Here is a 17,447-nt window from a genome sequence, read left to right as displayed (position 1 = left end):
CAAGCTTACTCACTTACCCCATGGCTCTCCCCCCTTCCCCAAGGTGAGATCATCCTAACAATATTTTACAAGAAATGCCTGCACATACCTTTTTAATCTTGAGCTCCTGAGAAATCTAAATAACAAATATAGACTTGTAAAAAGATGAGAGGAATGTGAGATGTAATAAAAATGACATAAAAGGATATTAATAACTTTGATGTCCCTGAAGATGTATTAGTTGATGCTTAAATGTGAATGCTATAGCCATAGAGATGCCATGGAGATGCCTTGGATGGAAAGCAAGGGTCCTTCCTGGGAATGTCTTCTTAGATTTAAGTTCCTCTGAGTGCTTGATACCAGTTTTCTCCATCTGTTGAGCCTGGCGCCTCCGGTCTGGTCGTCTGAGGGAACTCCCAGAGCCATCCATCCTCTTTACAGAATGGCCACTGGTTTTCTTGCCTTGATGACGGGACTCAGTAGGAGGCTTGATACTTTTTCAGAATTCTGTTTCCATGGAACTTCTAGGTCAGATGGGGCAGCTTGAGCCCAAGAGTTTATCTTCCTCTCTCCTATTAGTATTTGCTTAGTATACCTAGGTGTGCTGATGTTGGGTGCATATATATTTATAATGCATATATATGCATATATATTTATGGTTGTTTTAAACTCTTGATGAATTGACCCCTTTATCAGTATATATAATGACCTTTTTTGTCTCTTCTTAAGAGTTTTTGGCTTGAACTCTATTTTGTCTGATACAAGTATAGATACCCTTGCTCTCTTTTGGTTTCTAATTTTGTGAAATATCTTTTTCTATCCCTTCACTTTTAGCCTATGTGTATCTTTAAAGATGAAGTGAGTCTCTTGCAGGCAACAGGTACTTGAGTCTTGTTTTTCTTTTTTTATCCTTCCAGCCACTCTATGCCTTCTTTCTCCCAGTTTTATTGAAATATAATCGACATATAGCACTGTGTACTTTTAAGGTGTACAGTGTAATGATTTGACTTAAATATATCGTGGAATGGTTGCCATAACAAGTTAGCTAACATCCATCATCTCTTATAGATAAAAAAAAAGAAATTTTTTCATTGTGATGAGAACTCTTAGAATCTATTCTCCTAACAACTTTCATATATACTGTACAGCAGTGTTAGCTATAACCATCGTGTTGTACATCACATTCCCAGTACTTATTTGTCTTATAACTGGAAGTTCGTACCTTTTGACCACCTTCCTCCAGTTCCTTCTCCCCTTACCCCCATCATACTGTATTTGTCTTTCTCCGCCTGATGTATTTCCCTTAGCATAATGCCCCAGGGTCTACCTGTGTTGTTGCAAATGGTAGGATTTCTTCCCTTTGTGTGGGTGAATAATATTCCACTGTGTATAACTATCTATCCATCCATCCCACAACTTCTTTATCCATTCATCTGTTGATGGACACTTAGGTTGTTTCCACGTCTTTTGTGAATAGAGCTACAATAAACGTGGGGCTGCAGATGGCTCTTTGACATGTGCTTTCATTTTCTTCAGATATGTTCCCAGAAGTGGAATTGCTGGGTCCGCTCTGTGCTTTTTGCTTGGAGAATTTAATCCATTTACATGTAGAGTAATTACAATAAGTAAGGACTTACTAATGCCATCCTGTTGTTTTCTGATTCCCATGTTCCTTTCTTCTTCTCTTTCTGCCTGCCTTTGTGAATTCATGATTTTCCATAGTGGTGTGCCTTGATTCTCTTCTCTTTATCTTTTGTGTATCTACTGTAGGTTTTTGCTCTGCTTTTTTTTTCTTTTTTTTTTTTTTTTGCTTTGTTTTTTTCTGAGGCTTACATAAAACATCTTACAGATATAACAGTCTGTTTTACACTGATAACAGCTTAACTTCAATTGCATACAAAAACTCTACCCTTTTACTCCCCCTTATGTTTTTGATATTGTGATCTACCTCTTTTTATATTGTGTATTTATTAACAAATTATTGTAGCTTTAGTTATTTTTAATACTTCTTTCCTCGAACCTTTATACTAGAGTTAAGTGGTTAATACCTCCATCACGTTACAGTACTAGAGTTTTGTTGTTGTTGTTGTTTCGTTTGGCTTTAGCAGAAACGCTAGACATGGATAAGGCTTTGTGACATTTCTTCTCTGTCTGTGACACTTTAGAAGGCACGATTTACACGGGATTGTCTACAGTTGACAAATATGCTATTTTTGAGACTTTATGGCTTCTTATTTAACAGCCATAAATCTAAGAGTAACTATATGTCATGACGTAAGAACTATGAGGTCCCATCTTGAGATTGCTTCCTTCAAGATCAGCATTTTGTTTCAGATGAAATGTTTTAAATTTGGTTAATACTACATTTCAAGAAAAATAATTGCACTTATACATGCACCTATTTATCTATTTATTTTTAAAGCGAAAGCAGGTTTATTCAGGGAGATACACACTCCGTAGGCAGAGTGTGGGCCATCTTCGAAGGCAAGAGGCCAGCATTAGAGTATTTTGAATTTGACAGTATACTTATCTTCACCAGTGTATTGTATGTTTTCATGTTTTCATGTTACTAATTAGTGTCCTTTAGTTTCAGCCTGAAGAACTCCTTTCAGCATTTCTTATAAGGCAGATCTAGTGGTGATGAACTCCCTCAGCTTTTGTTTATCTGAGAAAGTCTTATCTCTCCTTCATTTCTGAAGGACAGCTTTGCTGGATAGAGTATTCTTGGTTGGCAATTTTTTCCTTCATCTCTCTGAATATTTTGTCCCCCTCTTTCCTGGCCTGTAAGGTTTCTGCTGGCAGATCTGCAGATTGCTTTATGGGGATAGCTGGAAGTTGCAAGGCGCTCTTCTCTTGCTGCTTTAAGAGTCTCTTCTTGTCTTTGATTTTTGACAGTTTCATTATTGTGTGTCTTGGAGAGGATCTCCTTAGGTGAAGTTTGTTTGGTGAACTGTGAGCTTCATGAACTTGGATGTCCACATCTTCTTCCAGATTTGGGAAGTTCTCAGCCATTATTTCTTTCAATAAGCTTTCTGCCCCTTTCTCCCTCTTTTCTTCTGGGACTCCAGTAGTTTGTAGATTGCTTCTCGTGATGGTGCCCATTGATCACGTAGGCTTTCTTCACTCTTTTTCATCCATGCTTTTCCCCCCAGACAGGGTAATTTTGAAGGTCTTGTCTTCTACGTCACAGATTCTTCTTCCGCTTGAACCGTTCTGTTGTTGATGCTCTCGTCACATTTTTCATTTCATTGGTTGTGTTATTCAGCTCCAGAACTTCTGTTTCTATCTCTCTGTTAAACTTATCATTTTTTTCTTATGTTATTTTCCTGATTTGTTGAACTGTCTGTGTTTCTTTGCAGCTCATCGAACTTCCTTAAAATAGCTATTTTGGGTTCTTTATCAGGTAAATTGGAGCTCTCCATGTCTTTGGTATTGGTTACTGGACGAGTATTGGTGGTGTCATGTTTTCTTGATTTTTCATGTTCCTTGAGTCTTTTTTTAAAAATTTATTTATCTTATTTACTTATTGTTGGCTGTGTTGGGTCTTTGTTGCTGCACACAGGCTTTCTTTAGTTGCAGTGAGCAGGGGCTACTCTTTGTTGTGGTGTGCCGGCTTCTCATTGCGGTGGCTTCTCTTGTTGTGGAGCACGGGCTCTAGGCATGTGGGCTTCAGTAGTTGTGGCATGTGGGCTCAGTAGTTGTGGCTTGCGGGCTCTAGATCGCAGGCTCAGTAGTTGCGGCGCATGGGCTTAGCTGCTCTGCAGCATGTGGGATCTTTCCAGACCAGAGCTCAAACCCACGTCCCCTGCATTGGCAGGTGGATTCTCAACCACTGCGCCACCAGGAAGCCCCCTGTTGCTTGAGTCTTATGTTGCTGTCTTCACGTTTGAAGTAGCAGCCCTCTCCTCCAGTCTTTACTGACTGACGTTGGGTGATAAATAGTTCCACCAGCCCTGCTAGGGATTCTGAGGCTTTCTCATCTGCTATGCGTACGCTCGCCCCATGTTTCTTGCTGTTTCTTGCTCCCTCCTCCAGCAGAATTCCTCAGCTTCTGTGCCGTCTCTCTGCCCCGTAGCTCCCGGCTGGGTGATGACAGCCTCTGTTTCTTTTCCCAGGAGTGGAGCTCAAGCTGAAGGTTGTGGTCTCTCCCTCCACAGACTCAGGCTGGCTCTCTGCACGTGCTCAGTAGCCGTCCGTCAGAGCTTGCTCTCACCACGTGGGGATCACACAGAGGAGTGGCCGCAGGGTGGGAGTGCGTGTGGGTGAGGCACGCTGAGCGCTGGGGCCACCCATGGGCCAGCTGGGGCTCCGTAGGTGAGGCGTCCCCAGCGGCTCGTATAGGTGGACTTGTTGGTGGAGTGTGCAGTGGGGGCAGTAGGGTCTGCATCAGTTTAGCTACCTGCCACTCTCCCCGCCACTCCGAGCCCCCAGGCATGCAGCCCACGGCTCTGGATGGGGCGAGAGAGAAAGGAGCCTCCTTGGCAGCTTCCCGCACAGCTGGGGAAGCGGAGTGCCCACCCCGGCGCTCTCACTGTCCCCCTCGGGGGAAGTCAGCCATGGTGGTCTCTCTTGGCCCTAAGCTGCTCCACCTCGGGGAGGAGTGACACCGTGGGTGAAGTCAGGCTGTTTCTCTTTCCCTCTCCAGTGCATCCACACTGGCTTGTTTTGCTCTGGTGGTGTGCTGGACCTCTCCAAGGGCTCCCTGCCTGCAGAGTCAGCACAGCCGCTGCCTTGTGGTGGAGTCTCCAAAGCTTGGTGGCCCCCTACTCTGTGCCGCGGTTGGGAGACTGTCCCCACGTGGAGAGCGGAGCGAGAGTGGGCTGGCTGCCCGAGCGTCCTCCTGTCCAGCTCTGAGCCGTCCACTGCCTTTCTTCATCTCCTGAGCATGGTTGCCTCTGACATTTTGTTCTGTTTTATAGTTGTTCCCTAGTTCGGTTTCAGTTCTGTTATTTGGGCAGAATCTACTTGCTGTAGCTTAAAAGAATTGCAGAATCCTAAAAATCTCTAGCTAGAATGAATTTTAGAGATTTAAACAAAGATAAAGAAATACAAAAATAAAGGTTCATGGTTACGAATTCCTAATCTTATTTTTTTCTAAAGCATATATTTGATTATATGATTAATAGTGAAATAGAATACACTCTAGGAATGGAAACCCTATTCCCTAGTGGATAAATATATTTTTGTCCATTTTCTTTAATAGTCAGTGTTTCTTCTTCTTTTGGGCTGCCACATCCAGGAAAGAGTCAGTTGTTTCAGTCAAAAAAAGTTCAAGTCAGCCGTTGTAGCATCCTTTGAACTTAGCTTACTTACGGTACATTTAACCAAGGAATTATTCTTGAACCAAATAAAATCACTAGTGAGTGTGTTGTGTCTCAGGTAAAATCACTAGTGAGTGGGTTGTCTCTCAAGAATAAATGGCACATATAAAATTCAACATCCATTATTGCTACAGGCTTGCAGTGAACGAGGGGTAGGAAGGTTCCTCTGGCCACAGGAGGGAGAGTTCCTGCAACGAGCAGTCAGCAACCTACACAGCAGGGAGGGGCTGCAGGTGTTTCCGTGGAATTCAGGAACAAGGATGTGAAGTGAAACCTGGCTGAGATATTCTGGAGGGTCTGTCTAACTGGTACAAAAAGAAATGAGGTTGAATTCTGGAAAGGAGACAGGGTCACCATCATTTGAAGATGACAGCAGTCTACCGAGTCAATCAACCCCCTAAAAGTTAAAACTATGTAAAAAATTTATAAGGTGGCCAGTGACAAAATAAATACACAGAAGTCAGTACTTTTCCTATATGTCAGCAATAACCGGTTGGAAACAATGTATATCAAGTCCCCCGTCCAGAACTGGAAACAAAAATGTAAGTTTCCAAGGCATGTGTGCATTTAATAAGAATTTATAGTAACTGTACTGAGAAGCCACAGAATTTTACCAAGAAATATAAAAGGTCTGGAAAAAGTCGAGAGAGACATTGTGTTTCTGGGTGGAAACTCAATATTATAGAGATGTCACTTCTCTCAAGTTAACTTGTAAGTTTAATGCAATTCCAGTAAACATTCAGTGGATGTTTGGGAATTTGGCCGGGAATATTCTGAAGTTTTTCTGAAAGCATAAATGTATGAGAGTAGCCTTCCATGAGACTGTTTGAAAGGACCGGGTTTAGGCCAGTAATGTCACATTCTTAACTTACTTTCATTACTTTAAGCAGAGAAGGGATCACTGTGGCTGGGGACCTGAGCTCTACATTGCCCTGTTGCCTGCTTTGTTAGTGTCATCATGGTCAGTCCTGCATGTGACGAGATGATTTTTTAAATTCTTCCCATTTTCATGTCAGTCTGAAAGGCCAGGCTGAAGGTACGTCTTCTCTGTTCCGTGCAGTAACCTTTGGCTTCAGCCGCAGTGACCCCACGCCAAGCCTCTGTACTCTTATCTTACACACCGGTCTTCGAGGGGGTTCCTCGTTCCTTTCCAAGGACGTTAATGTTTGTAGAAGTAGCTAACATTTAATGATCTTTTGATTTCTCTCTGCACCAGGTTCTAGGTAGTTCCTTATATGCATTTCTTCTCCTGTAGAAGCTTACCCATCGGATAGTCTCAGTCGTAGACAATATAATTATAACAACAGCTGACGTTGATAGAGCACTTACTATCCCTAAGGAGTTGCATACATCACTTCATTTAATCCTCCCAGTAATTTATGAGATAGGTGTCATCCCCATTTTCTAGGTTAGGAAACTGAGGCACAAGAGTTATCTTGCCCAAGATTATGTGGACAGTCGCACAGGTGGGACATCAGTGAACCTCACACTATATAGCTTCTCATACATACGTTCTAAAAGCTTCCTGCTCGTGTTTATTTCTTATCCGTAGTGGCTGCAGCGAGCAGATTTTACCAGCTGGGAGGTTTTTTTTAACAGCGTGTCCCTGACTTGGACCGGCGGTTTTCTCTCTGCTGCCAGTGTTCAGTAGTTACACCTGCAGCTGTCAGATTGTGGAAATGCCATCGGAGTCGATGTTCTTGTATATGCACAGAAGTAAAATACTGGCTTGTGAAAAATATTTGATGTAAATTGGTACAAGCACTTTGGAAAACTGTGTGACATACGTACCCGTTGACCCAGCAGTGCCACTTCTTGTTGCATGCCGTGGAGAATCCTGTGCCTGTGTGCCTATGTGTATTAGGACAAATGTATAAGGTTGTTCCGAGTGGCCTTGTTTGTCATGGCCCCAGACCAAGAATCACCCAAGTGTCCACCAGCAGTGGGGTGGTTGGATAAATCATGGTGTATTCATATGGTGACATAACCATTCAGCAATGCAGATGAACAGAACGCGTGTGCTCGTAATTACATGGTTGATTCTCAAGTACAGCGTTGAGCAACAGAGTCCAACACATGCAGATACATGTGTGACTCCATTTGTCCCGTGCACATAGGACCGGCACACGGGTCAGCAAACAGCAGAGCCCGTCATGCAGACCTGGGACTTGAACACCAGGGACGGCAGACTGACAGTGACCTTGGGCTTTGGGGACCCTGGCAGGGTTTGCTTTCCTCACCCAGATGTTGGCTGCAGGTGTCACTTTATCATTTTGTTAAACCGTTCATTTGTGTCTTAGATGCTTTTCTGTGTGTGTGTGTAAAGGTTAAAGTGTTTGATTCCAGACTGTTTTACTGTGCGTTCAAGATACCAGTTTGACCCACACTAGAAATGAATGTGTGGTTTACAGAGAAGTTTGGTGATGGAATATTTCTGGATGAACAGGACGCTTGGAATCATTATTCCGTGGGTCTCTGCTTCTCTCATGTAACTTGGATGCAGGCATTCCTCGGTTTACGAAGACAATGAACTTTTGACAGGTTGTATATAAATCGCTTCCTGAAGTCATGGGCGAGTGTGTTACTTAAAGCAAATACTCACACTCTTTGATTTATTCCCCCCCCCAATTAATCAGGCCTTTGTTTATCGGGTTGGCTTCATGTAGGGTAGAGCTCTGCTCGGGAGTGTCCGTGACCCCTCAGATCAGCGGCAGCGTGGAGGGCAGTGTCGTACCCCAGATCCGGCTTCTGAGAGACTTCTAGCAGAATCTAAGGGTCAGGCTTTCAAGCATTATTTTAACAATAGTACCTTTTTGCCCTGAAGCATTGTAATTGGAATTTAAAGAAACAAATCTTGGAGGTCAGCAGTTTTTATGTGTATGACTTATAATAATAAATCATTATAAATTTAAAAAGCACTATAAACACAAATGCCCACAGTTCTGGGGACAAGTGTGTGTGTGGTAAATGCAAATAATATTAAGTCCCAGGAGTAACTCTTCACCTGAAAACTCTTGGAAAGTCACTTTTTCTGAAGCGCCCGTGCGAAGTGGCCGGCCAGACGCTACCAGCTGAGCAAACAGTCTGCATGCAGCCTGCGGCAGGCGGAGGGCCGGCCAGGCGGGAGGGCGGGCGGGTGTGTGTGCCCGCAACACACAGCTGCCGCCCCTCTGTGTCACCTGTAGCAGCTGATCCCGTGGCAAGCCACACGCAGGAGCTGCAGATCTCCGAGCTCAGCACTGCAGTCTTTCGGTAAAGATTTTTAAGGGCTAATTTCATGGTTTGGGTTATTCATGAAGTGGCGATGGGGAAGGGGATGTGTCAGGAAGGAAGGCAAATGATTTTTTGGTGAAAGAACTTGTCCGCCTGCAGCTGGGCACACAGCTTGTCGGTTGGTGTTGACAGTACAGCAGCGTACCTGTCAGCCTGTCGCCTTGCCTGGAGCGGCGGCGCCCGCACTGAAGCAGGGACTCGCCTGCTCCCCCTGCAGGCCTTGCGGCTCCGTCCCTCATGGTGGATCAATTTATAATGGTTACCGTTTACTGAGGGCTTACTCTGTGCGAGGCACTGAGCTGCTTATTTTATATTACCCCACTTAATCTGACCTGCAGGGTAAATATTATTACTTCTGTTTTATGGTGAGGAAACCGAGGTACAGAGAGGTCACGTCAAGCTCCCAGGGCCGTAAAGATGGGAGGCGGTGAGGCGGGCTGGGACCGGCTGGGGCCCTGCAGAGCACACGGTCCCGACCGCTCGTGCCTCACCCACAGGCCCTCTTGTGTTCTAGGCGGTTTTAGGTGCTATTTTGGATCATGATACAGTTTTGTTACTTTTTGCTCTTCTGTTTTCAAAAATTAAGTATATTTCATGTGACTAATTCCTGTATGGTGAGTATGGTGGTGGATTCTCCAATTCTACCGTACATATTAAAAGTCTATAAAACAAGGGTTTATAATGGTTGTATTTGTCTGGAAAGTTGCTGATATAGCAGTAGAAGCTCTGCGTAAATCAGAGGCTGTCGTCAGTGGAGTGTGCTTTCAAAGCACATGATCAGTGCTCGACTTATCCACCCCACCTGCCACTTTAAGTGAAAGTTTGAAAAATGCCAGAATTTTGATATTTTGCAGCAATAATCAAAGCCTCTCCCGACCATCATAGTCCAAGCCCACATGTGTCTTGTTTAACATTCTGAGGCTCTTAGAATTATGACCTTTAAGATTAGCGTTCCCGGGCTTCCCTGGTGGCGCAGTGGCTGAGAGTCCGCCTGCCGATGCAGGGGACGCGGGTTCGTGCCCCGGTCCGGGAAGATCCCACATGCCGCGGAGCGGCTGGGCCCGTGAGCCATGGCCGCTGAGCCTGCGCGTCCGGAGCCTGTGCTCCGCAACGGGAGAGGCCGCAACAGTGAGAAGCCCGCGTACCCCAAAAAAAAAAAAAAAAGATTACTGTTCCCAATCCTGCTTGGTTCTGTGCCACAGAAACATGAAGGATTTTGACAGATGACCCCTTATTGTCTTCATCCACGTTGGGACTTGCCAGTTTGGCAAGACGTTGTGCCTGTTAGTCTCCATCCTAAGTTCTGTGCCCTAAACAGTTTTGTGTTAGAGACAACGTGATGCCAAATACATAGGAATTACTTAATAATCATTATGAGTCGGTTTAAATAGAATTTTAAATGTCTCAACTAAGTAAGTAGTCAATATAATAAAGACAACACAGTTTTTCCTGGGAAGTCGTTTGTCATTGTATTGATTCGTTTTAGTCATTTAGCATTGTAATTTAAAAGCATTTTTATAGCTACTACCTTTTTTCCTTAATTAAACTTATTTTGCGATAACTGTAGATTCAAATGCAGTTGTAAGAAATAACAGAGAGATCCCAGGGACACCTTGCTCAGTTTTTCCCACTGATAACATCTTACAGAACTGAGTGCAATATGACACCCAGGATGCTGACCTTGATACAGTCAAGGTACAACATCTCCAGCATCACAAGGATCCCTCTTGTTGCCCTTGTATAACCACAGTCCATTCTCTACCTTCCACCCCACCCCGTCCTGAACCCCTGGCAACCACTAATCTGTTCTCCGTTTTTATAGTTTTATCATTTTAAGAATGTTATATAAATGGAATCATGCAGCATGTAAGTTGTTTTTTTTTTATTTTAAAATTTGTATTTATTTTTGGCTGCGTTGGGTCTTTGTTGCTGCGCGCGGGCTTTCTCTAGTTGTGGCGAGCGGGGGCTACTCTTCGTTGCGGTGCGCAGGCTACTCATTGTGGTGGCTTCTCTTGTTGCAGAGCACGGGCTCTAGGCGTGCGGGCTTCAGTAGTTGCAGCACATGGGCTCAGTAATTGTGGCTCACAGGCTCTAGAGCGCAGGCTCAGTAATTATGACGCGTGGGCTTAGTTGCTCTGCAGCATATTGGATCTTCCCGGACCAGGGCTCGAACCCGTGTCCCCTGCATTGGCAGGCAGATTCTTAACCAATGCGCCACTAGGGAAGCCCGCAGCATGTAAGTTTTGAGACTGGCTTTTTTCACTCAGCATAACTCTCTCAAGGTCCGTCCAGGTTGTTGTGCGAATCAACAGTTCGTTCCTTTTTTATTGCCAAGTAGTATTCCACGATACAGATGTAGCATAGTTTATTTAACTACTCACTCCTTGAAGGGCATCTGGGTTGTGTCCAGTTTTTGGCTCCTTGAATACAGCTTCTGTAAACATACCTATACAGGTTTTTGTGTGAACATGTCTTCTCTTCTCTGGGATCAGTGCCCAGGAGTACAATTGCTGGGTCGTATGGTAGCTGCACGTTTAGCTTTTAAAGAAACTGCCAACTGGTTTTCCAGAGCAGCTGCACCACTTTACATTCCCACCAGCCGTGAATGGGGGATCCAGTTTCTCTGCACCCTTCCCAGCATTTGGCGTGGTCGCTGTTTTTTGTTTTAAACATTCTGATAGGTGTGGAGTGTTATCTCATGGTGGTTCTAATTTCCATTTCCTTAATAGGTAATGATTTTGAACATCTTTTCACGTGCTCGTTGGCCTTCTGTATATCACCTTTGGTGAAATGTCTGTTCTTTTGTCCGTTTTCTAATTTGATTGTTTGCTTTTTTTGCTGTTGACTTTTGAGAGTTTTTACATTCTAGGTACTAGTCCTTCACCAGGTCTGTGGTTTGAACATATGTCCTCTCACTCTCTAGGCTTTCTTGCATGCTCTCAACAGGGTTTCTTGCCCAGCGACAGTTTTTAATTCTGATGAAGTCCAGTTTATCAGTTTTTCCTTTAATTGATCGTGCTTTCGGTGTCAAGTCAGAACTCTTTGCCTGGCCCTAAATCCCAAGGATTTTCTTCTAGCTTTTTTTGTAGAAGTTTTATAGTTTTCTGTTTTACATTTAAGTCTGTGATGCATTTTGAGTTAATTTTTGTACAAGATGTGAGACTTAGGTCAAGGTTCACTTTCCCTGTGGCTGTCCAGTTGCTCCGGTGCCTTCTGTTGGCTGGCTGTCTCCCCCGCTGGATTGCTGTGCGCCTGCGTCAAACATCAGCTGGGCGTATTTGTGAGGATCTGCTTCTGGGTTCTCTGTTCTGTTCCATTGACCTGTGTGTCCATCCTGCCAGTACCACCCTGTCTTGATTACTGTAGCTATCTGGGAAGTCCTGAAATTGGGTAGCCTGGTTCTTCCCTCTTATTTCTTCTTTTTCAAAGTGTTTTAGCTATGCTAGTTCCTTTGCCTTTCTATATAAGTTTTAGGATAATCCTGTCCATGTCTACAGAGAATTTGGGATTTTGGTAAGAATTGTATTAAACCTACATATCAGCTTGGGGAGGATTGACATCTCTACTATGTTGAATCCTGCAGTTGATGAACAGGGTATGGCTCTCTCTTTTTAGATCTCCTTTGATTTATTTCATCCACATTGTGTAGTTTTCAGTATACAAGTTCTGTACATATTTGGTTAGATTTACACCTAGTATTCCTTTTTTTTGAGCAATTATAAATGGCATCGTATTTTTAATTTTGGTATCCGTGTGTTCACTGCCAGTAAATAGAAACACAGTTGATTTTCGTATGTTTCTCTTGTATCCCGCAGCCTTGCAGAGCTCACTTATTAGTTCTGTGAGCTTGGCCTTTTATCTGTAGTCCTGTGTACTTAACACTGTCTGTGTGCCAGGCATTATGTTAAGGCTTTGCGTGTGTTTGCCAAAGGCCAGGACGTAGCGAGGCTAGGATCTTGACTCAGAAATTACTTACTCACTTCATCTATTCATTTGGCAAATATTTAAGGAGCACTTATATGGACCAGATGCAGGGTTCCTGCCCTCCTGGGGCCTACGGTCTGAAACCGGAATTAGAAGTGACACAAGTGGTTCTCTAACTTAATACAAGAAGTTTAAAGATAAAACAAGACGTTGATTAATTATAACCTAATGCATCTGACTCAGTGTCAGTGGATAAAGCCTGTGTGGAGTGGGGGCACCCAGGGGGGACTTGCTAAACATTGTTCATTTCCCCAGGAAAGGTTTCCCGACCCAAACTGCTTGTTGATTCTTACATCAGTTTTTGCAGTTCAGAGACGTCTGTGGTAAAACCTCATACGAAGGGAATTAAATATTTCTTGTCCAAGAGCCCAAGAACTCCTGGCCAAAACTGCATGGAGCTCCCTGGTCGCCTCCATCGTCACCTCCTTCGCCTGCTGTGCATTAGCCCCTCCCCCGCCAGCCCTGCACCCTCGATGCCCGCCGGGGCCCCAGGCCCCGTCGCCTCTCCACCGGCCAGCCCAGGCCAGCCCTCCTCGACCTCACCTGCTGCCCCCGTGCTGCCGAGGGCCGCACCCTCCGTCCGCACACCGCACCTCCCTCTCTCCACCTCGCGGCCCTCCTCTCCTCAGCTGGCAGCTGCCCTCCGCTGGCCTGGCAGGCCAGGTTGCAGAGTCGTTCGAGCTGGGAGGGTGGTGCAGAAGGAGTGAGATGCAGGGCCAGGTCCCCTTCCCGCCAGACGGTTTGGGAAGATCATCAGTGGCCCTGCCTGAGCTTTTGTAACAAGAGCGGCAGTAAGTTTCTGGCCAGTTGGGAAATGAAAATCTTACCCCACAGAAATGTGCCCCTCGGGCAGCCTTCCAGGGACAGGGCCTTACGGGGCGCTGCTGACGTGCTCACACAGGGCCTGGCACCCCGGGCCACTGCTGACCTAGTCTCGCGGTCACAGGCGTGAAGCAGTGTCCCATAGCCCGGTGGGTCCCGAACCGGCACCGTCCCCACGCCCACGCCCCTTCCGCCCTTATTAGTCCCTGTCCTGCCTTAGGAGTGAGGCTGTTGCTCTCTCTTCATTCTCTTCCCACTGACTGTAGGAGAAACTGCTCGTCTTTGAGTCGGCGTGGAAGAAGGAGAAGGACATAGTCTCCAAGGAGATAGAGAAGCTCCGTGTGTCCATCCAGACCCTGTGCAGGAGCGCACTTCCCCTGGGCAAGATCATGGACTACATCCAGGAGGACGTCGACGCCATGCAGAACGAGTTGCAGCTGTGGCACAGCGAGAACCGGCAGCATGCTGAGGCCCTGCGGAAGGAGCAGAGGTGGGGGCCGGGCGGGGGGGGGGGAGCCGGGGCGGGGGCGGGGCGGGGCCCGGGGCCCACGTGTGCCCGCAGCCCAGGGGGAGGGCTCCCGAGAGCCCACGGCCCCTCGACCCTCTCTTTCTTACCTCCTCCCCCGAAGGAAACACGTTTCTTTTTCTTTTTCGTTCCTAGCATAACGTGCATTTCTTTGTAGCAGTTAGAGAAGATCTGCAGTCAGTGTTCAAAAACGAGATTTAGACATTAAAACAGACAGCAAACTTTGCAGTTTGGACACCATATTTTTCATGTATCTTATCGAAATCCCCAAAGCTTTGTGACTGTAATTTGAAAGTGTTTTAATTTTTCACTCTAAAAGAGTACGTTTATGTTTGTACCCTTTTTCTTTGGATGCAATGACTAATTCCCCTCTTGTTGTCTTCCACTGTTTGAATTAAGAAGCAAATGTAAAACGTGAAAGATATTTATGAGCCCCTGGCTTTGCTTTCCGTCAGCATCACAGGTTGTGCCCTGGAGCCCTTGGAGGCGGAGCTGGCGGAGCTGGAGCAGCTGGTCAGAGACCAGCAGGACAGGATCTGCGCCGTGAAGGCCAGTATTCTGAGGAATGAAGAGAAAATTCAGAAAATGGTACACAGTATCCATCTGAGTTCCAGGAGGTGAAAGCGCAGACTGTTTCGGAGACTGAAGGTCGCCCTCAGTTTGCACGTCGTTACTCCTTAAGTTTCCGTTTGAAGACAATGAACAGTTTACAATGTTATCCAACTGATTTTCAGAGCTTTACAAGCGTGAGGCATATTCAGTGTGTGAAGACCATGTGTTCCTACCTTCCTCCGCTAGAATACCTGCTAGTTATAAATAGCTCTTGCAAATGCCTGTGTGAAAAGTTTCTTTACAAGCCTGTCCTTTGTATTTCCCCCGTAGGCTGTTCAGTTCTGTGCCAGATTCGCCAGCAGGTGAGTGGTGCTGGCGCAGCCAGGGATGCAGGCGTCCGTGATTTCACACTCTGAGTCTAGTGACAGGACTTCTTGAGTCAAGCACTGAGTGAGACGGCTGTACATTTTGATAGGAGCTTCATAAATACAAGGAAGCCTGAAAATGAATGAATTATATTTTTAGCTCATTTCCACTTGAAAAGCGTTAATTTCGGCCCGTATCTTTATAAGGTACGCGTGAACTTTAATTTTTAACCTCTTTGTAATTGCATACACGTTATGTAATTTTCTTACTGGTCCCTTTTATCTTTTGCTTATATTTCCAGCCCTTAAAGTTCATACATTTAAAAAGGAGGTTTGAGTATGGCCTTCATGGACATCATCTGGACATGAGATTGTCACAGGCCCTTTCCTCACTTTCTTTAACATTTTGCCCCTGGGTTTTCGCCACGTGCACACTTGTGTCACTTGCCTCGTTCTCTCCAGAAGAGGGGCTTGCTCTCCAAGGCATCGGCATCATGCCTTTTCCTTCGCACAGGTGTAAGCACCTGTGCACCTGAGAGACAGGTAGCTTAGGGAAAACTGCAAAAGGAAGACTTAAAAGGATACATGGATTTGCAAAATTTTTTAATGTTAGCGTTTTTTTGGAAATTGTTTTTTTAAAGCAGAAGTTTTTTTTTTTTAAACATGGTTTTTATTTAGTTTTTCACTGCATATAATATTGTAAATACTTACTAAAGTCTTCAATTTGTGTATAAAGGATTTCACTGTTTGGAGACATACTTACGGGTCTTAAGGTCTGGGTCCTGATACTTTTATTTCTAGATACTGTATTTATTATGTAACCCAAGGAGGGCCATTTTAAGTGTTAGAATTTGCCTGAGAAAGTTTTGTTTCTTTAAAAGACTAGCACAAATGGCACGGTTAAGTTTTTCTTAGTGTAATTTCCAAAATAAATCTGTTACAAAGGTAGTTCTATGACTTTCGAAGCTGAGTAAGTTCAAGGTCAGATTATTAAGATCTGCCGTCATGAAACATTGGTCTTCTTCTCCTTTCCGTAGTTTACCGTAAAATTCAGTTTGGCGAGGCTCCACTAATGCAGCACTGCCGGCGGGCAGGTGTGTCAGTCCCCAGCCCTCACATGCTCATAGTCTCTTTTCCACTGACTTGGATGGCAGCCACCATCCTAAAGGGACCCTGTTTTGCTTCAAGTGAAGGTGTCTGCCTTTAATGAATTTGTACATAAGACTAGAGATTTTGTGTTGCAAAAAATTACATACATTGTGAGTAAAATTTTGTATGAAGTAGTCTCTCAAATTGTATCATAAAATTTATTTTTCTTTTATACATAAATCATTAAAAATAATCAGATTTTTTTTCTATCAGTGTATGGGTTGTGCAGTTCAGTTCACACCTGGAGAAAAGCATTTATAAGCATTTGGATTTTTTTCAGTTTTCAAATGTGTGCAGTTTGTTTTTCTTTGAAGAAAGTTCAGGGAAATTTATATTTTCACTCATTGTGACACCCCTTTTCTGTATAAATTGAAGTCTTATGTATGGCAGGTAAGCATTTATCAGAAATTTTAAGACCATTCAGGAAGCTTTAGAAAGTCTCTGCATGTAGTTATTACTGTAATTTATCACAAACGAATTAAATTCTGTGATTTATTATTTTGATAGAATACACAAAAGGGGTTATTAAATGTTTTTCTCTGCTTTGGCTTGTAAGTTTTCAAGACGTGCTGGAGTCATACTTCAGAAATTTTAATTTAAGCGACTTCCCTGGCGGTCCAGTGGTTAAGACTCTGCCCTTCCACCGCAGGGGGCACGGGTTCAATGCCTAGTGGGGGGAACTAAGATCCCGCATGCCGTGTGGTGCGACCACAGAAAAAAAAAAAAAGAAATTAAAAGTTGAGCCGACATATTTATATTTAAAGGAAATACATAAACCTTTGAAAAAAATAACAAGACTAAAATTCAGGCTTTCTACTTTGACATTCATGCTTATTTTTCTTAATAAGCAACTTAAAAAATGATAACTGGAATCTGTAAAGACAGATGATGTTATTTAGTGACAATATAAGTGCAGTTTAGGACTGGGGGTTGGGGGTCTGGAATTCTCAGTCTGTTGACAAGTGCCCCTGAAATATTCCCAGACTTCTTTTCCAAGCTGCCCTGAACTGACCGGGATGTGTCTTCTGCTGACTTGCGCAGCCCTGGGGCACACGAGCGAGAGGAGAGGTAGCTGGACCTTTACCAGCTTGGTGTCATCAGTCACGGGCTTAGGACGACCAGTCTGCTTGAGTTCCCACGAGAATCGGGTTCAGGATGAGGCCGCACGCAGGACCCTGTGCTCAGGCGGCTGCCCTGAAGGACCGGTTTCCGCACAGACCCAGACCCCCTCCTAGCTCCGGGGTCTTCTGCCTGCTCCCAGGGGGGCAGAGGCAGAGCGCCTCGCTCCTCATGCCCTCCCTGCCCCCAGGAGCCCACCGCCCGAGCTGGGAGGAAGCCCCAGGCCCGTCCACTCCCGGGGTGTGCTCTTGCCTGGCGGGGCTGTGTTCACCTCTATCCTGTGATGCACTTCACTAATCGAAAGGCCTCATGTTTTCCTAAAAAGTGTTTGGGTGAGTACGGTTCACACAGGCTCTG

The 17,447-nt window shown here is 44.8% G+C and overlaps 1 protein-coding gene across 2 annotated transcripts in view; it reads left to right on the top strand.

Moving 5' to 3' along the window:
* The window catches only part of TRAF3IP1 (TRAF3 interacting protein 1), a 67,821-nt gene extending 51,306 nt beyond the window's left edge, over nucleotides 1-16,515 (top strand). For both annotated transcript variants that reach the window (XM_082658750.1, XM_082658751.1), the window contains exons 14-15: nucleotides 13,646-13,869; nucleotides 14,361-16,515. In XM_082658750.1, coding sequence (XP_082514876.1) covers nucleotides 13,646-13,869; nucleotides 14,361-14,526 — 390 coding nt within the window. In that variant the 3' untranslated portion in view covers nucleotides 14,527-16,515. The remainder of the gene's footprint in view (nucleotides 1-13,645; nucleotides 13,870-14,360) is intronic.
* Nucleotides 16,516-17,447: the final 932 nt, after the last annotated feature.

Source organism: Grampus griseus (genome assembly GCF_964374135.1).
Source record: "Grampus griseus genome assembly, chromosome: 7".
Taxonomy (NCBI): domain Eukaryota; kingdom Metazoa; phylum Chordata; class Mammalia; order Artiodactyla; family Delphinidae; genus Grampus; species Grampus griseus.
Note: the sequence above shows the minus strand (reverse complement) of the source record. Positions and strands in the feature narration are given on the sequence as shown.